Below are 22837 nucleotides of genomic sequence, written 5' to 3' on the forward strand. Positions count from 1 at the left end.
CTGACTGACATTGACTCCTGGTCAAGCAATGCGTTGATTTTTAAATTCTTGTGTGTTTTCAATTTATTTTGCACCCTCATACTCCCTGTCACTATAATCTCCATCCCACAATCTTCCAAGTTATCTGTGCGTCCCTAATTCTGGCTCCTTGAGCACCCCCACCCTCTATTTTAACGCTTGACCATTGATAGCGTGCCTTCAGCCGCGTCAGCCCAAAGTTCCGACATTCTCCCAACCATTCTTTATTCCACTTGAAGAATTTCCTTAAAACTACCAATTTGACCAATCTTTAATCCATCTTCCCCAAGAATGGAATTATATAGCTCGGTGCCAAATTTTATTTTACCATACTGTGAAACACTATGGGATGTTTTATTATGCTAAAGGTGCTATATAAATCCAAGTTGTTATTGTTGTAGAATGGCAGTCGGTTATTGACGTTGATTGATTTGAATTTGGCGCTATGGTCCTCAAGATTGAACTTTTGGTAAAGGAAAATAAATAATATACCATTTGGTTGTGGGGTAATTTAATTGTTAAAATTCTCATTAATATTTAATTTTGCATTTTGCCTTAGCAAAATTAATTTTACACTATCTGTAAACATAAAGTGCAGACTAATTAAATGTCTGGGATTTCATTCTAATCTTGTTCAGTGTTGAGTTACTTGAAACAAGGCTTTTGCCAATGCTGAAGATTTAATTTATAGAGATATTGATCATTTTAACTTTTCTGCTCGGCCTGAGTAGTTTGTATGACTAAGTATACACATGAGTTAGTACTATAATAGAAGCGTGTAATTTTGGTTGAACAAAAATATATTTTGTCAGTGAAAGTTGTAGGCCAGCTCTGCACCCATTTTTGTTTGCTACAAAGTGACTTTGGATGCACGAAAGAGTGTGCATTTAGTATAAGTGTAGTGTGAACAGCAACTCACCAAGAAAATACGTGGTGAATATAATGATCAGTGTCTTTGCAGCAAGACCTTAACATTCCAGCAGCATGACCAACTTCTGTCCCCAAAATTGCTCATCTAAAAATTGATCGCAATAAGGGAACTGGCAGCAAGTCAGCCTGTGCTAAGCACTTTGGGGAAAGCAGAACATATAACATCAGGAAACCAGGATGTTAGAGATTTCGTAGTCCATTTCACCCCATCAGATATATTACCTAAACTGATCTTTAGCAAGCAGTCACATGTGAAGAGACTGGAACTCCGCAGCAACACAGTCTGAGACCAATGCCAGCTCCTGGAACCAAACATGCAATCTAAAAAGTAGCATACAGATGACACTGCTAGTAAAGGAACTCTGAATTTGCAGTTTTTATAGAATCACAGAATGGTTACAGCACAGAGGGAGGCTCTTTGGCTAGCTATATCAGTGCTGATCCTCTGAAGGAGAAATTTGTCTCGTGCCACTCCCTGGTTTTTTTTTGGCTCCTCCATAACCTTGCAATTTTGTCCCTTTCAGCTAATGATCCTGTTCCATTCTTGAAAATCTCAATTGACCGTTTCTCTGACACACTCCCCCCCCCCCCCCCAGGCAGTGCATCCCAGATCATATTCACTCGCTGCATGGAAATTATATTTCTTATGTCACTATTGCTTCATTTGGCAATTTCTTTAAATCTCTCTCTCTCCCCTCTGATACTAGCTCCTTCGAACAATGGGAATAGTTTTTCCCTCTCCACTCTCTCCAAACCATTAATAATTTTGAATACCTCCATCAAATCTCCTCTCACCCTTCACTCTGCAAGGAGAGCAGTTGGCATAGAAAATCCTCCTTAATACACCATTAGAAAAACAAAGGTAATTTTAAGTGATTTAAATTTGTATTGGCAAACATTCTAAATATGGTATAGTTTTAAATGTGTTTAATTTAAGGTTTCTGTGCCTGGAAGGGTAAAGCCTATAGTTAGAATCATGCTGAACAACAGTGTTTGTATGTGAGGGGGTTGGTTTCAATTCCAACTATGATTCTATGGCCATTGCTTAGCAACAGGAGGCCACTTCCTGGATGGAAGGGCTTTCCGTTATTCTTAGTTTTAATTGGAAGCCAGAGTAGTTGGAGACATGACTGGGAAGTGAACAGCTCTCAACTCTGCTAGGAGAAGCTGGATAGAGCAAGGGACTTGCAAAGATGCAAGCTTCCTAAGGAACAAGATGTATTCCAGAAACCAGAGAATTGCGACAGAAATTATTTCTTATAACAACTAAAGAGAACATCAACAAAGGTATTGTTCAGAAAAATTCCAGGAAAAATGTGTTCTGAGTTAAAGAGACAACTGCAGAAACTAGATTTTGTAGCCACCTGGGTTGGCCACTTCCTCACACAAAATGGAAGAACGCAAAGGTTACAGGGAAGAATGGACAGTTGCAAAGAGACGAGCAGTTTGCAGAATCCCCCCGTGTATTCTAGCTGCTAAAGAAACCAGACAGCATTGTAACTAACGAGCTGCGCATATTAAGTAAGCGATTCCCGGTGATTCCCAGGCACAATGGACACAACAATTAGAAGAGATTGAAACATTCTATAGAAGGTCAGACATCCTGGCGCCAGTGGAGTCTGAAACAAAGGACACAAATAAGGTGGAAAGAACCGCCCAGTGATCGTTATTGGGGAAATTCAAATCAATCGATTGGGAAGAGACCCAATCGATTGCAAGTTTATTGAGGGTCTGCTCAGAAGGGCGTGAAGCCCCTGGTACCTATAAAAGTCAGGTCCCCAGGACTGATTCTTTCTTCTTGACCAGCCGGCCCTCCCAGCAGAACACCTTTGCAGCAGAAGACCTTGAGAAGGAGTGGCCTGGTCAGCAGCCACCATCAAGTAAGTGTCATACAACACACGCTACGAGAGTAGACACTCCTGACCCCTTTAGTCCTCACTGACTGGAAGCCTGCGGATCCAGGACAAAGTAAGAGGCCATTGTTCCCTGATCCGGCAGTTCCCTTATTCCAGATAAGTATTGGCCTGTTAGTGGTAGGAATAGCCTGGTCTTTTAGTGTTATATGCATGAGTAGTAAATAACTGTAATAATAAACGTGTCTTGTTTGAACTTACTAACTGGTGTATTGAGTCATTGGTCTGAACTTGAACTTGAATCTTGTGGCGGTATCATAACGATACCTGGTGACTCTAGAGCTAAGAAATAAAACAGAGCCAATTGAGTGTAAAGCACACTCACCCAGAATGAGCAACATTTAGTGGCGACTCTAGTGGGACTCGACTAGAAGTGGCCAACCCAGGTGGCTACAATTTAAAGTGGGAAGCAGACTTCTGAGGTAAATGGAGCATTTTATGCCATTTTAATGCCGTCTGGGAAGCAATTGTGTACAGTCATCAAGACAAGGAAATCCTAAAGGGGTTGGTGTAAAATCCTGGACTGGATTCAGTGGAGCAGAAGCTTTATTTAAAAGTGTCATTTGGAAAACCTGGTGGATTTCAGAATGTAAACCGCGAAGGAAATGCATTATTGAGAGAGAAGATTTTAAAGCATGTTTTTGGGAGTGGAGTTTGGAACCTCTCATGGATAATCATCTCAGGGGATTCTGAAGAGAAATCCACAGGCATTAACTTGGATTCAGAGCAGTGTTTGTGTATTTGACTACAGCCAATCTGTGTGTTTATAAAGGACTTTATGTTCATGAGACCATTATAGCTTATGGGGTACTTGGCAATCCGTGTTAATCATAAAATCTGTGTGCATTTGTTAAGATGAGGGGGAGTAAAGGAGTGTTTTATAATCCAATTTTTCAATGTTTAATAAATTGTTGTTAAAACTAATTAGTGGTCCTGTGACTCTGTTCCTCCATGTTTTATACAAACGGTCTTTTGGGCCAGGGTTCCATTCTGGGATCTCCCGTTCAGTTAAAAGATCTACTGAGATTGCGACAACACTCCAGGAACACATTCCCCTCTCTGCCTTTTACACCACTACTATCCCAGCCTATATTCAGGCAATTGAAGACCCCATTATAACGACCCTATAATTCTTGCACTTCTCCAATTGGCTTGTAAATTTGTTTCTCTACATCATTTTCACATAATTGATGATCTTTAGACGACACCAAGCAATGTAATTGGACCTCTTTTTAATTCCTTCGTTCTAGTCAAATAGATTCTGTCCTTGACACATCTAGGACATTGTCTCTCTCCTGTACTATAAATGTGCTCCTTAATAAATGCTGCCACAGCTCGTCCTTTCCTTCTGTTCCTATCTTTCCTGAACATCTTGTCCAGAATTTTCAGAAACCTGGATGGACTCTATGCCTTAGCCAAAATGGTGCTGAAATCTGGAAGCCCTGCCAGGAATCTGACATCCACTATAGTGGGTTAATGAGGGCCAGCTGTATTTTACACGTCCACAGTTCATGAAGGCAATGGCACAGTTAAACCTGCAGCTGGCTTCACACGAACAATTTTGGTCATACAACCTTCTGGACCATGACTGTGAGCTTTTTGAGTTTGATGAAATGTCTGAATCCACCAGAGTTCTTTGGAGAGGTCAGGTATCCCTTGGGATTGTGAACAGCAGCCACGACAATAAAAACTGGATAAATTCTGTGGAACTGTAAAGCTGTGTAGTCCTTTTAAAGCCTCTGATCATTTTGAATTTCCAGCTTGTAGTTGGGAAAATAAACTCTTCTTTCAATTTCAATACATGTTTGTTGACATAAGCCTGAGTGCTTTCACTGTAGTATTGTTTCATTTCACCTCACCATGACACCTTGGGTCTTTCCATGGTGGATATTGAGTGAGTTGACAGGGAGGGTGCAAGGGCAAAGGTCGGTGGGTGAGGGTGCATGCTGGCATAAGGGCTATAAAGAGCTGTATGGGTCATGGGTTAGCATGGGTGTCAGGAACTGTGGGAATTGGTAGAAAGGATTGACATGGAGTGTGTAGGGTGAATGGGTGTGAAAGGTGAAGTTAAAAGGCTGTTTTTGTTGTGCTGATATTACAACTAGAACTAACTTTTTATACGCATTATTCGGATATGGGTGTTGTTGGCTCGACCAGCATTTATTGCCCATCCTTGATTACCCTTGAACAGAGTGGCTGATACGGCTGTTTCATAGGGCATGAGTCTACCAAATTGCTGTGGTTCTGGAGTCATATAGGCCAGACCAGGTGAGGATGGTACATTAGTAAACCAGATTAGTTTTTATGACAATGGGCAACTTTAGACTTTTAATTCCATATTTGTATTAAAGTTTGCATTCTGCCTTAGTGGGATTTGAACCCAGCTCCCCAGAGCACCATCCTGGGTCTCTGGATTGAGTCCAGTGACAATACAAAAGCATCGCCTCCTGTGGCTGTCCCCACAATGTGCTTGGGGATAGCGGGCCCGGAACAAATATCCAGCAATTCGACGTACTTTCTCCCTACCTGCACGCTTCACTCGATAGCAAAACCTCAGTCCCTTGTATTCAAGAATACTTAATACCTCTTCCTGTCCTCCTTTGACCCAACTCTCCGTTATCACCGCAAGATCATATTTCCACGTGGATATTACAACTACAATACAGCAATCTTATTAGCTACACTCCGCACGTTCACATGGATGCACTGTAACCCAATTTAGACTTCATTACTTTTCCTCTTCGACTGAACCCACCGTTATTGTACCTTACTGTTTCCTACTCCAGTATAATCTGTCTGTCCCAATATTCTTTGCACCTTGATATCCCTTCTAGTATTAAGTTCTAGATCTTACACCTGTGTGCCAAGATGGTTTAAAGCTTCCCCAATCGGTCTGGCAAGAAAATTGATCCCAGATCTATTTAGATGCAAGCTGCCTGGCCTGTATAATTCCCATCTCCCCAAAACTGATCCTAATGCCTCAAGAGTCCAAAGCCCTCCCACATGTACCTTTGTTCCAGCCGCACATTTGATTGCTCTATCCTCCCGTTTCTATACTCATATGCATGGTACCAGCTCAGGAGATTATTACTTTTGAGGTCTTGATTGCTAATTTCCGATCTGGCTCCCTAAATTCTAACCTCCAGTCTCCTTCTACCTATGTCATTGCTCCCCCAACCAGGGAGACAGAATGCCATCCTGGATTCGTGTCCGCAGCTGCGGAGAAGCCTGTATGTTTTCTTTACTACTTGCACTACTGCCTGGTCCGGGCATTGACGCTGTGATCTTCTAGGTTCTGGGGAGGTTCATCCACTCTGCTCAGCAATTTTCAAACTGCATTATTGATGTAACAGACCCTGTCATCCGCTGAATATCTGCATGTGTCAAATTCACCAGCTGGATGTAACAACAGCTGGAGAGGCAGATCCAGTCTTGCCAGGCATATGGCATTATCAACAATATAAGCTGTCATTGATTGCATCCACATGAATGTTGTGCACCTGCTGTCAGTAACTTCTTTCCTTCTTATCAACAAACTATTTATGCACCCTCAGATGCATGTGACTGCTGGCAATAAAAATCTGATAAATTGATGCTCGGTATCTAGAGGGATCTCGCAATGCACATAACTTGAGGGAATTAAGAGCTCCTTCAATGTTCAAGAGGAAAGATAGAATGCAAGGTTGGCTTCTGGGTGATATGAGCTATAAGCAGAGTTTTTTCGTGAAACTCGGGCATTGCAAGAACGAATCATATTTGTTAGCCAGAAATATATTGGGGTAGCATTTTAATCTCCTAAATTAATCAATTACATTTGGACCAATAATATTTTCTTTCCTACATTACAATAGTGGCTTTACTTCAAAGGTACTGTAGTTAATTTGTTGTCCAGCATTCGGAATGTTCTATGTTGCAAAAGGTACTATACAATGGCAAGTATTTTTTTAAATTTGAGACGAAATGTGCTGTGTTTCTGTGACGCTTAGAAAAAGTACTCCATTTTAAGGCTAGTAACAACAGGCCCCATTTGTGTTGACTGACCATGGTTTTTTGGCTTCGTAGTTCTTCAAACCCAGATTTCCCTGACGATGGGAAATGTAGGAAAGACTAAGCAAACAATCCAACCAAAAAGGATTTTGAAGTGAGTCACTTTGTTTCTCCAGAGTTTCCTTACCTCCTAACCTTAAGTCTCCTTGAAACCAGCAACGGAATACAGTACTGAGATTATCATAAATACTTTGGTTGATTTCCCCACTCAGGCATGCTCATTTCCAAGGGAGAGCTGATGAGGAAATCATAGACCTTCAAACCCTGATTTTTCAGTCCATTAATATAAATTATATTTGTGTTTTCCAGACCAGTGGCCCCTATGAGTGCCACTCTTTACCAGGATTGGTGAATGGGCAACATTGTTTTGTGTTCAATGTGTCTGGTTTCCATGAAGCTTGCACCTTCTGCAGTTTTGAGGGACGGGAGTAGGCTTCTACTTCCACACCTCTTGTAGTGCTGCACAAAGTAAATTGGCAGAAAGCACACAAGAATAACTGAGGAATCTCAATTTCTGAGGGTGTGGCTAAAGAGCTTGCGAGAGGTAAGCCAGTGGATATTGGGCTCTTGTTATGGAAAGTTGCAGCACGTAGGGAGGTTCAAGCTCCTTACAAGAACAGCTCTGCTTAGTCTCATGACCCCGCTTTTTATCTGTAGCTCCGTAGGTTCCTCATTCTCAAGTGCTCGTCCGTTCTTTTTGAAAATTATTTATGGAATCATCTTCCACTGCCGTTTCAGGTCGAGCATTCAAGACGGGGGCAGCTCTTTTTTTCAGTGGATCAACTCCCCTTTTGATACTTTGCCAATAATTTAAAATTCATGAGCTCCTGCATCTTTTTTAATCATTAAGGAGCAATTTAGTGTGGCCAATCCTCCTACCCTGCACATCTTTGGGTTGTGGGGGTGAGACCCATGCAGACATTGGGAGAATGTGCAAACTCTACACGGACAGTGACCTGGGGCCGGGATTGAAACTGGGTCTTGAGTGTCTTGATGCAGTAGAGCTAACCACTGCGCCACTGAGCAGCCAATAGCTCTGGATCCAACTGTACTTGGATTTCAGTAAGCTGTTGAGAATATTTCTTCTGGAAAGACTGGCACTGAGAATAAGGAAAGAAGGAAACAGTGGAAATATATTGCAATGAATAAGTAAATGGTTGGCAGGAGGGGCAGGCAGCATCTGTGGAGAGAGAAATCAATTCAGGTCGATAACCTTTCATCAGAAGCTGGACAGCAGGATTTTGACATACTTGGGAATTCGACAGGCAGATGTCAGATTAAATGTAAAATGCTTCACATGGGGGCAATCTAGGAAGGGACTATATTTTAGTAGAAAATAGTTTATATGGTAAGCAAAAGGATTTGGAGTGTCTTAATTGCTGGTATCTCAACAAGGGTCAGTGGCAGTGGGTAAGATATATCAATTCTTGGGATGTATTAAATCAAGTATTGAACCAAACATACTGAGGTAATTCTATCACCTTATAAATAATCTGTCCGGCCACTCTTAGAATTTGATATACCACTATGTTACAAAAAGAATATCATGGCTATTGAAAGGATACAAAGACAGCATCTAGAATGTTTCAGGGGCTGGAAGAATTGGATTATTTGAGCAATTACATAATTTAGATATGTTGTCACTGGAAAAGAGAGGGATGATATCTATACTGATTTTATGATTCTCCAGGAACGAGATAATGTAGACCATGCATGATGAGCGGTTTAATGTTATCCAGAACCTTGTACCAGCAGACATGATCAGCGTGCAAAGAGGGATAAATTCAGAACTATTCTGCAGAAAAATTATTTTGGTGAGCAAGTGGTCATTCTATGGAGCAGGCATGCTAGAGATGAGGGAAGAATGCAGTGTTGAGTCATTTGAATGCAAATTTGAAAGATTTCTTTTGGAATATAGGCTTATCAATCATGACATATGGTAAATGTAGCATGCTTCGGGAGATGGAGAATAATGGGTCAGTGGTTCCCAAACCTTTGAACCGCTGGATAGTGTTACTCGCTTGGTGTTTGGACTTTGTAGATTAAGTAATGGGGGAGGTATGGGGAGGCAGTGGCATAGTGGTGTTCTCACTGGGCTAGTAATCCAGAGACACAGGGTAATGCTCAGAGGACCCCGATTCAAATCCAATGGTGAAATTAAAAGTCTATTAATGATCCTGAAACTATTGTTGTAAAAACTCACCATTCGTCCTTGCCTGGTCTGGCCTATACATGACTCTAGACCCACAGCAATGTGGTTAACTCTTAAATGCTTTTGGGGATGGGCAATAAATGCTGTCCAGCCAGTGACGCCCACATCCCATAAACAAACTTTAAAAAAGCAAGATTGATTACTGTGATTATTCAGCAACTCCATGATTGTAACATGTGACTAACAGGATGGTAGAAGGCAAAAACTAAATAGATTTTGTTCTTTATTGTTACAAATTCTTCTGCTCCTGAAAATAACTCACGGTTACAAGTCACACTGAAGATCAAAGAAGTTGATGATGAATGTAAGCTCTTGCACCTTTCTGTCCCCTAAAGAGGAGGACATGGAATTATGTACACAGAGAAGAAAGTAATCAATAATATGGGCGCAAAATGGGCAAGCTGATTTGTAACGCAGTTCATTATTTGGACGATTTAATGAAATTTTAAACCTCTAATTCTCTAGTGTTCAGTTGTGAGGTGCAGTTTCTCCCAGGCATTTAATAATGCTTTGCAATCATTAATTACCTTAAATGTCAGGGCCTTTTTTGCAGCAACAATACGGTCAATATGCCCAAGAAACTCAAAAGTATCTCTGCTACACTGGTATAAATTTGTCCTTCCCACTTGCCAGCCAGTGAGATTGTATCCAGGTATAAATAGTTTTGGTGCTGTGAACCCGTGTGCACCAGCCGCATGATTTAGTTATCCAAGGTAACCCCACAAAGGTAACTGCCACTATCTTTAGTATGCAAACTGAAATGTAATGCTAAGACCACTGTGCATTTGTGCTTGCGGCACATGTTCTAATAGTACAGGTTCTTTGCAATTCTTAATAGGTTTGTGTCTCGTCTCTATAGTTATCTAGGGAAGGAATGATATGTCTTTATATGCAATTTTTCTAATAACCGTTTTTGTTTTACAGCTGGAAAATTACTTCTTGTTCCCTTGATGCTAGTGTTGGTGGTGGTACTAGGAGCAATAACATTTGTAGTAGGTAAGGCACAGAGCTTTTATTTTCTAATTTTTAAAATTGGTGCAGTTAATATTGAATTAATATTTTAATAAATGTTCTGGAAGTTAATTGAAACACTTTGACTACAGATGAGAGATTTTATAGAAAATGTCCTTGTAACAATGATTATTGTGTAAGTTTCACTCACCCGTCTATTCATTTCAGGACACTTATAAGCTTTATGTCTTCTGAATTGAAGATTATTATTGTTATGAATGTTGTGGTTGCAAATTCTTATTAGATAGCATTCTGGCAGTTTGAAAGGAACTCAGGTAGAAATTTTGTGTGGATCCATTTCAGCATGTGCCAAAACAGGCTGAGATCATCCCATTGTTGGGCCTTGAACTTATCTACATCTTTGGGTTGAACTACTGGCACCACCCACAGAGAACCCACATCGTGATTAAATTCACTTTCAGGTTGTTGACAGCAGCTAGCAGATTATTTGGGCGGAGGGCTTGGGTGGGGTACAATTGTCAGGCAGCAGCACGAATGCTGTTGGGGCAATCATAGATTTATCATGGAATTTACAGTGCAGAAGGAGGCCATTCGGCCCATCGAGTCTGCACCGACTCTTGGAAAGAGCACCCTACCCAAGGTCAACACCCCCACCCTATCCCCATAACCCAGTAACCCCACCCAACACTAAGGGCAATTTTGGACGCTAAGGGCAATTTATCATGGCCAATCCACCTAACCTGCACATCTTTGGACTGTGGGAGGAAACCGGAGCACCCGGAGGAAACCCACGCACACACGGGGAGGATGTGCAGACTCCACACAGACAGTGATCCAAGCCGGAATTGAACCTGGGACCCTGGAGTTGTGAAGCATTTGTGCAATCCACAATGATCATCCTAGGACTGTGCTGACTCCACTGAAAAGTTTAATTGTGGCCACCAAAGAAACCTCCAATTCCCAGCCCACACATTGGTCAGAAAATGTATGGAGAGACTCTGCAATATTCATTAATATATTTAGGGTCTAACGTCTGTTGAAAGCTGCCTGAGTTGCCTAAAAATGATTCCCACAAAATTAACAGTAGTACCAGCAGCCAAACTATTAAATTAATGTATGTCATGCCAGTTACACCCAGACAATGTCCAGTACGCATACCAATTTGTGTCCAAACAATTAAAGGATGACTCATTGCTCCCAATTGAATAAAATGCCAAGTCATCATTAAATAACACACTGCCTGTTTTGTTAATACTGGTGAAGAGGTTGGCGGTATTATTCAGAGAAATTGCTGCTTTATCCTGTCCTTATCTGTAATGTTTTCCTTAAAACTACTCTACATATTTTGTGAAAAATTGAACAATATTCCTACTGTAAGCCGCAGGTAACTGCATAGAAAATATTAAAGTCCACTTGAATAGATTTAATTCTTGCATTTGGGCACGATTTAGGACCAAAGCTTTTGTCGCAAGGGACTTTGTGTAGCTAGGATTCAATTAAAAAATCTGATTTTTTTTTTAAAAAGAGCAACAAAAATGTGAAGAAGTGGCATTGATTTGAAATCTTTTCACAACCAACACCAGTTCTGGATAAGTGCAGCCAGGAAATTCTAAGGTTTAAAGAGTGACTTCCTGTTATTAACAGTAAGATTCAAGTCTGGTCTTGTTTTAAAAGGAATTTTTCTTTCAGCCATGTACTTTATGGCACTCACTATCTGAATTCAGCTTGGCTTGTTCTCTCAATTTGTAGTCCATGGTGAAAATCTGTAAACTAGAGAACAAAGATATCGGTAAACTATAGCACAGTGTCTGGGTTTGACTGGGAGAAATTAAAAAAGCAAAAATGAAGCAGTGCTGACTTCCTCCGATCTTTTAGATTACTCTCCTCCACAAGCAGCCTTTAAATTAGTGGGCATGCAGATGACTGAGCTGCTTCAATATTTTTAAAAATCTTTTTACTGGTATTTTCAAAAATTATACACATTGCCGTTCATATTCATTCACTGTACAATACAGAAAGGTTTGTCCTTTTCTTCCCTTGAATTTTTCCATATCAGTCTGTTGCCATCCGACTCGGTGTGCGGTCATTCCTCCTCCTGTCAACCCCCTTGTGCACTCCCTGGTTGGATATTCCCCCCCCCCCCCCCCCCCTTCTTTTCTCCCCGCTTCGACCGTGTCTCTCCTGTGCCTCTCCAGCCCTTCCTTCCTCTTCTCACGCCCGGGTTGCGCGTTCCTGCGGTTCCTCCTTGTCTTTCTTGTTTTTTCTCTCTCTCTCTCTATTCTTCTTTAACTTTCCAGTTTCCCTATCTACTCATTTTTGCTGCCCTCAAACAGGTTCTGGAGCAGGCCGACAAACTGCCCCCCCATGCATTTAGGGAGCCTTCCTCCGACCCTCGGAGAGCATATTTATCTTCTCCAGGTGGAGAAGTTCTGAAAGGTCAGCTAGCCACTCTGCAGCTGTGGGTTGTGCTGCTGATCGCCAGCCGAGCAGGATTCTCCGGCGTGCGATTAGGGAAGCGAAAGCTAGGGCGTTGGTTCTCTTCCCCATAGACTTTCATAAAATTTACAGTGCAGAAGGAGGCTATTCGGCCCATCAAGTCTGCACTGACCCACTGAAAGACCACCCTACCCAAGCCCATGCCTTCACCCTATCCCCGTAACCCAGTAACCCCACCCAAACCTTTTGGGTACTAAGGGCAATTTAGCATGGCTAATCCACCCAATTTTTGGACTGTGGGAGGAAACCAGAGCACCCGGAGGAAACCCACGCAGATGTGGGGATAAAGTGCAGACTCCACACAGACAGTGACCCAAGCTGAGAATCGAACCTGGGACCCTCGAGCTGTGAAGCTGTGCTAACCACTGTTTACCGTGTTGCTCATTTGTAGCTCTGGCTGCTCTGATATCCCGAAGATTGCCACATTGGGGCACAGCTTCACCCTCACCCCCACAACCTTGTACATTGCCTCCGAGAAGGCTGTCCAGAACCCAGCAAGTTTGAGACAAACCCAGGATATGTGGGTGTGGTTGGCCAGGTCCCTCTGGTACCGTTCACATTTGTCCTCCACCTCGGGAAGAACCTGCTCATTCTTGTTCTGGCCAAGTCTGCTCTGTCCACCACTATGAACTGCATGAGCCTGAGCCTTGCGCAGGAGGAGGTGGATTTAGCCCTGCTCAGTGCTTCGCTCCAGAGTCTCCACCCTACCTCTATCCCCAATTTGTCCTCCCATTTCCATCTGGTCTCGTCCAGTGGTGTTTGAGCTCTGTCCAGTAGCTGTCCGTATATTTTCCCACAGAGTCCCCCTTCTTTACTGTCCGTGTTCACCAGGTCCTCATAGTGTGGTCTCCGGGGCCCAGGGGTACCCTACTGTGTCCTTGCAGAGGAAGTATTTTACCTGTAGGTGCCTCATTTCCTGTCCTGTCGGCAGTTCCCATTCCTCCAGTTATGGATGGGCAACAAACGCTGACTCTGCCATTGATCCTCACATCCCATGAATGACATATTAAAAAATGTTGTGAATCAGACAGACATGGGTTCAAGCCCCACTACAGAGACCTGGTTCAAACATGGACAAAAGAGCTGAATTCCAGAGGTGAGCTGAGGGTCACTGCCTTTGATGGCAAGGCGGCATTTCACCGTGTATGGCATTAAGGAGCCCCAAGAAACTGTACTCAATGAAAATCAAGGGGAAACTATTCACTGGTTTGAGTCATAGCTGGCACAAAGGAAGGTGGTTGGAGGTCGATCATCTCAGCTCCAGGACATCACTGCAGGAGAGTTCTCAGACTCCTCAGACACTGGCCATATCAAGACTCTGGCTACCAGAGCAGGTCAAAGGGTCTAAAGGGCAATTGGGGATGGGCAATAAATGTTTGCCTAGCCAGCGATGAATTTTTAAAATCTTGAGCAGTTAACTAAGCAAAGCATTACCAATGCTGTCCTTTTGGATAAGATCTTAAGCTGAACTCCCGTTTGCTTTCACATGTATTTGTAAATCATTCCATAGCAGTAGTTGCAGAAGAACTGGGGAATTCTTCCAGTGCCCTTGCCAATATTTATTCCTGAACCAACTTAAAACAAAGATTCGATCTTTTATTTCATGGTATTTTAAATTACAGTGCAGTTATGGTTTCTTACATTACATGGGTGACAACACTTCAGAAGTACTCATGGGCTGTGTAACAATTTGGGATGCTCGGTGGTTGTGGAAAGCTCCGTAAAGATGCATGTTTTTCTTCAGTTATTCTAATATATTGATGGGGACAGACAATTCTCATAGAACCATAGATGTTTACAGCATGGAAACAGGCCCTTTGGCCCAGCTTGTCCATGCTGCCCAGTTTCTATAATGAAGCTATTCCCACACTATGAATTTTCATTTCTTTTCATTTTCATTTCATTTGTGATCGAGGTACAGGAAAATCTCTCTAATTGTAAAATTGCTCCTTTCACAGGGATAGAAACAAATACTCTTATGGGGAACATGAAAAAAGACTGGCAAATATATTGGGCTGGATTCTCCGTTTGGGAGACGAAGCCCCATGCCGGCATGAAAACGATGGTGTTTTACGGCTGGAAAACCTGCACGAAACAACCACCGATTCCCTGCTCCGGGGTTGGGGGGGGGGCTAGCGACCAGGCAGCGTAGAGCTCCCAGCTCTAGCTGCCAATATGGCCCAGAGCATTGCCGGGTCCATAGCAGCGCATGCGCAAGTCAGAGGCCTGCAGCAGCCGCACTGCTTCATGGTGGACGCAGCCCGTGGACCCGGACCGCAGAAATAATACCGTTTTCCCCCCCTTCGGTCGTCTGCGCGCCCCAGACCGCCCCCCCCCCCCCTCACACAGTGCCCCCATCCACGAAATAATGCCCCTCCTGCCTGCGGATCGGCCTTCCCCCGACCGTGGCGATGCTGGACTGAGTCCGCAGCCGCCATGCTGAGTTCCCGACGGATTAGACCACACGTGTCGGGAACTCGGCAGATCGGGGGCGAAGCAGATGGGGCGGGCCTCAGGCTGTGGATATAGCGTGCTTACACTGCTTTACAGGGAGCGGAGCATCATGAAAGCGCCCCCCACCCCACCCCCCCCACCACCCCCTCCGATTCTGTCATCATTGGGGATTCGCCGCCCCGTTGTCGAATTCGGCGTCGGAGATGGGAGAATCCAGCCCATTATTTTAAGTACTGAGCACCAGGAGTGGAGTTGATGATATGATGTTGTGGTTGACAGCAGGGCCATTACAAATTCAGGGTGAAGAGATTTTATTTTAATGAGGAACCATGGTTAAAAGGTTAGGTTCTATATCAAGATTGAAAAGTCTAGGTAGGAAGTCCAGACAAATCATTAATTAAAGATGGGTTTTAAAAGTCTAAAGATTATGCAAAGAACGGAGACAGGTGAAGACTTCTGACATTGTGACAGGAATGGGTTGGTCAACAGTTACTGTACTGATAGAAAAAGAATAATTTAGCAACAGCGCCATCTAATGTAAAATTATTTTTTTGGTTTCTCTAGTTCCGTATAATCAGTGACAAAGCATTTTTTTCATGTTTTCTAAAGGTGATTATACAAACAGCATTTCCAGAAATTAGTTTCTATACATAATAAAGTGGTACTGCCATCATGCCTATATTTGGCAAACCCCTTTTAATTTTTTTTTTCAAATGTATAACATAAAAATTTAGTTTGTTGAAATGGATCATGTTCCTGTCGATATAATGGGCTGCGATGTAAGACCATAAGACATAGGAGCGGAAGTAAGGCCATTCGGCCCATCGAGTCCACTCCACCATTCAATCATGGTTGATTTCAACTCCATTTACCCGCTCTCTCCCCATAGCCCTTAATTCCTCGAGAAACCAAGAATTTATCCATTTCTGTCTTAAAGACACTCAATGTCCCGGCCTCCACCGCCCTCTGTGGCAATGAATTCCACAGACCTACCACTCTCTGGCTGAAGAAATTTCTCCTCATCTCTGTTCTAAAGTGACTCCCTTTTATTCTAAGGCTGTGCCCCCGCGTCCTAGTCTCCCCTGCTAATGGAAACAACTTCCCTACGTCCATCCTATCCAAGCCATTCATTATCTTGTAAGTTTCTATTAGATCTCCCCTCAACCTCCTAAACTCCAATGAATATAATCCCACGATCCTCAGACGTTCATCGTATGTTAGGCCTACCATTCCTGGGATCATCCGTGTGAATCTCCGCTGGACCCGCTCCAGTGCCAGTATGTCCTTCCTGAGGTGTGGGGCCCAAAATTGCTCACAGTATTCTAAATGGGGCCTAACTAGTGCTTTATAAAGCCTCAGAAGTACATTACAACCTGACGCTCTGAGGATCTTGGGTTGCAATGATGGATTCTAACAGTTATGATCATCTTCATGTCTGTCCAATATTACTCCAACACTGGGGATTTTCCTTGGACCCCACCGACACCCAAATCCTCCTCTGTACTCAGAATACAGATGTATTTTATTTTCTTGGCTATTTTCCCTGCAAATAAAAAGAAAGTTGGCAAAAACTTCCATTAAAGGCATTAATCCTTCTAATGTATTATGTATGAAGATATAATTACAGGAGGTAATTACAATACAGTTGTCGGGCATCATCCTTTTGTAGTCTTTCCGATGTCCCCTCTAAAGCTGAAATGTCTGTCTGAAGGTTCAAAGATGAAAGTGGTATATAGTCCTTCAGATGAGTCCTTGCCAAAGCCTTTTATAATTCCCCTAATGGGCCTCCAGTTTTGAATTGTACAGACCATATTCTGTTAAATTCTGATACTGTCCTTGAATCTTTAGGTAATAGTCAGTGACTATTATTGAACCAAATTCAGTTGTAAGCTGTTTCCTCCTTCAACGTCCAGACAATTTAGTTTCATCTTCAAACTTCATAACTGTACTTTCTATGCCCTGCTCTGTATCATTAATAGGCATAACAGCTAACACCAAAGACTGGGACAACCCAGTAGTGACAGGATTCCGTTAGTAAGCAAGTCATTTATGTCCAATCTTTGTTTGTAGTGCTTTATCATTTGGCTATACATCTCACCACAACACCTGTGAATTACTTTTAAAATGCAGCATTTCATCAATCTTGGAAATCCAAGTGGTTTTCCCTGGTTTCCCCCATTCGGCAGCATTGGGTGACTACTTCAAACAAAGCGGCATACAGCTTTTAAAATATGATCCCCATTTTCTTGAGCCTTGTTGGACCTACCCAGCTTTGACAAAGAGTCATCCAGACTCAAAAGGTTAGCTCCATTGTCTCTCCAAAGACCCTGTCAGACCAACTGATATTGTCCAGTGAAACCTGTTTTATTTTGGATTCCAGCATCTGCCGTAATTTGCTTTTATCTTGGGCCTACCCTATCAAGTTCAAGCCCTGTGAATGATCACTTATTGGCATTCCTAATGCCACAGGACTATAGTTTCTAGGTTGTGATTTTAATCCTTTTTTGTAAGTAATAGCACCACATATACCTATCTCCAACCACCTGGCACCTCCCTCCCTATTCTCAGTGGACTTCCCATTTTAAGTGAACTACTGAAAATAATTTGTTCAGGGTAATTTCTTTGTGTCCTATTACATTTGGTCCTGTTGTTAGTTTGATGAAAATGGTTCACCTGACGCTCTGAGGATCTTGGGTTGCAATGATGGATTCTAACAGTTATGATCATCTTCATGTCTGTCCAACATTACTCCAACACTGGGGATTTTCCTTGGACCCCACCGACACCCAAATCCTCCTCTGATTGATTTTATTTTCACCGAGCTGACTCCTTGGCATCCTATTTTGTCAAACGCGTGTCTTGATGTCAAGGACAGTTAGGTGCCTCTCCCCAACATCAACTTTTGTATTTAAGGATGGGATACTCCAGCCCCCTAGCCGCGTGTTTGTCGGCGGTGGGAGGCAGCATGCCTTTCACTGGCAATTGGATTCTCTGCTCCCTCGGCTGTGAATTCCATTGAACCAACGCTACGCTGCCCGAAGACCCGCGGGCAGGGATGTGCTGTCGGTGGGACCAGAGAATTCCGGCCATTACCTGTAGCTGAATGACTAATGAAAACCTAACTAAAGCAGGTTAATAAATAGCTGTCACTTGATGGTTCCAATGGTGACTCTTCCATTACTGTGTGGATGATTGAGTAGGGGTGAGGTAAAGGTGCCATCGGATGGGGGTGTGGGAGATGGAAGGTGGCCATTGGGCAGGAGTGCATTGGGGTGGGGGAAGACTGACATTGGGGAGGAGTTGGGGGGGGGGGGAGAGAAGATGGCCATAGGGCAGGAGTAAGAGTGTGTCAAAATTGGGGTGGGGCATGAACGGGCAATACTGGCATGAGTGAGGGGTTGTGTGGGTGTGTGTGTGTGTGTGTGTATTGGTGAGAGGCCTAAGGAGATGGTGGTGTGAGGGTAAAGGAGAGATTCTTGCTTCCTGTGTGGACGAGAGAGTAGACTGCAGGGAGGATGAGCCAGCTCACCACAGCACACAGGAAGCCATGCAAGTGGACGAAGAAAAGAGAAATGTAGTTGTAATTGGGGGTAGTAAAGTTAGGGGCATAGACTTTGTTCTCTGTGCCCGAAGATTGTGTTACCTACCTCGTGCCAAGGTTCAGGGTATATCATTTGGGCTACAGAGGAACGTGGAAGGGAAAAGATCCAATTGTCATGGTCCACGAAGGTAACAACGATATAGGTAGAACAAGGATAGAGATTCTGCTGGGGGAATAGCTGCTGAAAAGCAGAAGCAAAAAGGTAATAATCTCCAGATTACTTCCTAAACAATAAATTAATTGACACAGTGTCAAAAGATTTAAAAGGTAAATGGATGGCTCAAATATTTGTGTGAGAGAAATGGATTCAAATGGCACATTAGCACCAATACTGGGAAGGAGGGAACTGTTATGGTGTGACGGTCTTCACTTAAATCATGCTGAGACCAGAGTCTTGGTGAATCACATGACTAGTCCTATAGTTAGGGCTTTAAACTAAATTGTGGAGAGGAGAGGTGAATGGAAAATTAGAAAATCAAAGTTAAAGGAGAAGGTATGAATGTAGGTTAGTGATGAGGCTGGTTGTTACCAGAAAACAAAAGGAAGGAACAGAACGTGTGAACATCCTATTGCACTAAGGAATCATACAAGAGTAGGGCAATTTAATGGTAGAACAAACTTGAAGATTTTGTTATCTAAATACTTGATGCAATCAAAATAAAAATAACAAGTTAACAGCGCCAATAGAGTTAACTGGTATGATTTGGTGGTGATTACTGAGACATGGTTACAAGGAGACCAGGTGTGGGAATTGAATATCCAAGGGTCCTCAGTATTTCGGAAGGATAGACATAAAGGAAGTGGTGCAGCTTTGCTAATAAAGGAAGGGATCATAGAGTTAGTACTGAAGGGTGATTTTTTTTTTAATCATAGAATTTACAGTGCAGAAGGAGGCCATTCGGCCCATCGAGTCTGCACTGACTCTTGGAAAGAGTACCCTACCCAAGGTCAACACCTCCACCCTATCCCCACAACCCAGTAACCCCACCCAACACTAAGTGCAATTTTGGACACTAAGGGCAATTTATCATGGCCAATCTACCTAACCTGCACATCTTTGGACTGTGGGAGGAAACCGGAGCACCCGGTGGAAACCCACGCACACACGGGGAGGATGTGCAGACTCCGCACAGACAGTGACCCAAGCTGGAATCAAACCTGGGACCCTGGAGCTGTGAAGCAATTATGCTATCCACAAGTGCTGCAGTGAGAAATGATATCGGCACTGGAAATCAAGACATGGAATCAGTCTGGGCAAAGATTTAAAAATAGCAAAGGAAAGCAGTCCCTAGTGGAAGTAATCAATAGGTCCCCAAACAGTAGTTCCACAGTGAGACACAGTATAAACCAGGATACACTGAGGGCTTGGAAGAAAGGTCTGACAATAATCATGGCTGATTTTAAAATGCATATAAAGTGGATTAATCAAAGTGGCAAGGGTAGCCTCGCGGGAGATGTCATTGACTGTATTAGAGATTGTTTCTTGAAGCAATATGTTTTGGAGCCAACCAGGGAGCTGATTATTCTGGATTTGGTATTGTGCAATGAGGAGGGATTAATCAATGACCTCCATTAAGGATCCTCTCGGGAAGAGTGATCATAGCATGATAGAATTTCAAATTCAGTTTGAGGGCGAGAAACTGGAGTCCCACGCTAGGGTTCTTGAGTTAAACAAAGTAATTCTATCGGCATGAGGACAAATGTGGTGTTAGTGGACTGAGCAGAGAGACTAAAATGCAGAACAGGTAGCATAGTGGTTAGCACAATTGCTTAACAGCTCCAGGGTCCCAGGTTCGATTCCCAGCTTGGGTCACTGTCTGTGCGGAGTCTGCAAGTTCTCCCCGTGCATGCGTAGGTTTCTTCCGGGTGCTCCGGTTTCCTCCCACAGTCCAAAGATGTGCAGGTTAGGTAGATTGGCCTTGCTAAATTGCCCTTAGTATCCAAAATTGCCCTGAGTGTTGGGTGGGGTTACTGGGTTATGGGGATAGGGTAGAGGTGTGGGCTTGGGTAGGGTGTTCTTTCCAAGAGCTGGTGCAGACTCGATGGGCCGAATGGCCTCCTTCTGCATTGTAAGTTCTATGATTCTATGAAAAGCTGATGAGTAGTGACTGTTGTTTAAGGAGATATTAAATTCCTCTCAACTAAAATATATTCCAGAGGAATAAAGATTATAAGAGGGGGTTAAACATCCATGCTAAGCAAGGAAGTTTAAGAAAACAAAAAGACAAACACAGAGGCATACCATATTACAAAGGCCAGTGACAAGATGGAAGATCGGGAAACTTTTAAAGATCAAGATGTGGAGATGCCGGCATTGGACTGGGGTGAGCACAGTAAGAAGTCTTACAACACCAGGTTAAAGTCAAACAAGTTTGTATCAAATCACTAGCTTTCGAAGCACTGCTCCTTCCTCAGGTGAATGGATTCACCTGAGGAAGGAGCAGTGCTCCGAAAGCTAGTGTTTGAAACAAACATGTTGGACTTTAACCTGGTGTTGTAAGACTTCTTACTTTAAAGATCAACAAAGGGTTACTAAAAGAAGTAATAAGAAAAGAGCAAAGAGAATTATCAAAGAAAACTAGCACAAATTATAAAAGCAAAAGTTTCTCTAAGTATATCAAAGAGAAGAGAGTCGCTCAAGTGAATGCTGGTCCCTTGAAGGATGGGACCGGGGAGATAATAGCGGAGAACACAAATGGTAAGATGCTAAATCATTACTTTGCCTCTGTTTTCACAGTAGTGGACACCCGTACCATTCTATTAGTAACATGTAATGCAAAGGTAATGGAAAGTTGGGGGGGGAATTCAAACAATCACCAATGGGGAGAAAGTACTAAACAAACTATTTTGATTGATGGCAGACATATCCCCAGAACCTAATGACCTAGAACCTAGTGGCCTACATCCTAGGGTTTTAATGGAAGTGGCTGCGGATACAGTGAATCCATTGGTTATAATATTCCAAAATTCCCTGGATGTCCGAAAGGTTCCCGTAGATTGGAAAAATGCTAATGTAACACCTATATTCATACTCCATATCCAGAATGCCTAGATCCACTGCGATTGGCATACTGCCACAACCAGTCCACAGCAGACGCCATCTCCCTGGCCCTGCACTCATCCCTGGAGCATTTCGATAACAAGGAGTCCTATGACAGACTCCCATTCATTGACTACAGGTGTACCTTCAGCACCATAATCCCAGCCAAGCTCATATCAAAGCTCCAAAACCTAGGACTTGGCTCCTCACTCTGCAACTGGATCCTCTACTTTTTGGCGCATAGACCACAATCAGTAAGGATTAACAACAGCACCTCCACGATAGTCCTTAATACCAGGGCCCCGCAAGGTTGTGTACTTAGCCCCCTACTATACTCCCTATATACACAATTATTCTAACTACTGTGTGGCAAAATCTGGCTCCAACTCTCTCTATACATTTGCTGATGACACGGCCATAGTGGGTCAGATCTTGAACAACGATGAGTCAGAATTCAGGAGGGAGAAAGACAACCTAGTGGAGTGGTATAATGACAACAATCTCTCCCTCACCATTGGCAAAACTAAAGAGCTGGCCATTGACTTTTGGAAGCAAAGTATCGTACACACCCCTGTCTGCATCAGTGGTCCCGAGGTGGAGATGGTTGACAGCTTCAAATTCCTAGGTGTGCACATCACCAACAATCTGGCCTGATCCACCCACGTCGACGCTATGATCAAGATGGCACAACAGCGCCTATACTTTCTCAGGAAACAAAGGAAATTTGGCATGTCCACTCTTACCAACTTTAACAGATACACCATCAAAAGCATCCTATCTGGCTGCATCACAGCCTGGTATGTCAACTGCTCGGCCTTAGACCGTAAGAAACTACGGAGAGTCGTGAACACAGCCCAGTCCATCATACAAACCCACCTCCCATCCATTGACTCTGTCTACATCTCCCACTGCCTTGGGAAAGCGGGCAGCATAATTAATGACCCCTTCCACCCGGCTGACTCACTTCCAACTTCTTCCAATGGACAGGAAATACAGAAGTCTGAGAACACGCACTAACAGATTCAAAAACAGCTTCTTCCCCACTGTCACCAGACTCTAAATGACCCTCTTATGGACTGAACTGATTTTTCCACACATCTTCTTTACTGAGTAGGACTGCACTTCTGTATGCTTCACCAGATGCTTGTGTCCAT

At 43.2% G+C, this 22837-nt stretch overlaps 1 protein-coding gene across 1 annotated transcript in view; it reads left to right on the forward strand.

Moving 5' to 3' along the window:
* Positions 1 to 22837, forward strand: part of rnf217 (ring finger protein 217) — a 133566-nt gene that overhangs the window by 92184 nt on the left and 18545 nt on the right. Inside the window, exon 5 of the mRNA XM_038799727.1 lies at positions 10045 to 10116. Coding sequence (XP_038655655.1) covers positions 10045 to 10116 — 72 coding nt within the window. The remainder of the gene's footprint in view (positions 1 to 10044; positions 10117 to 22837) is intronic.

Source organism: Scyliorhinus canicula, chromosome 6 (genome assembly GCF_902713615.1).
Source record: "Scyliorhinus canicula chromosome 6, sScyCan1.1, whole genome shotgun sequence".
Classification (NCBI taxonomy): Eukaryota; Metazoa; Chordata; class Chondrichthyes; order Carcharhiniformes; family Scyliorhinidae; genus Scyliorhinus; species Scyliorhinus canicula.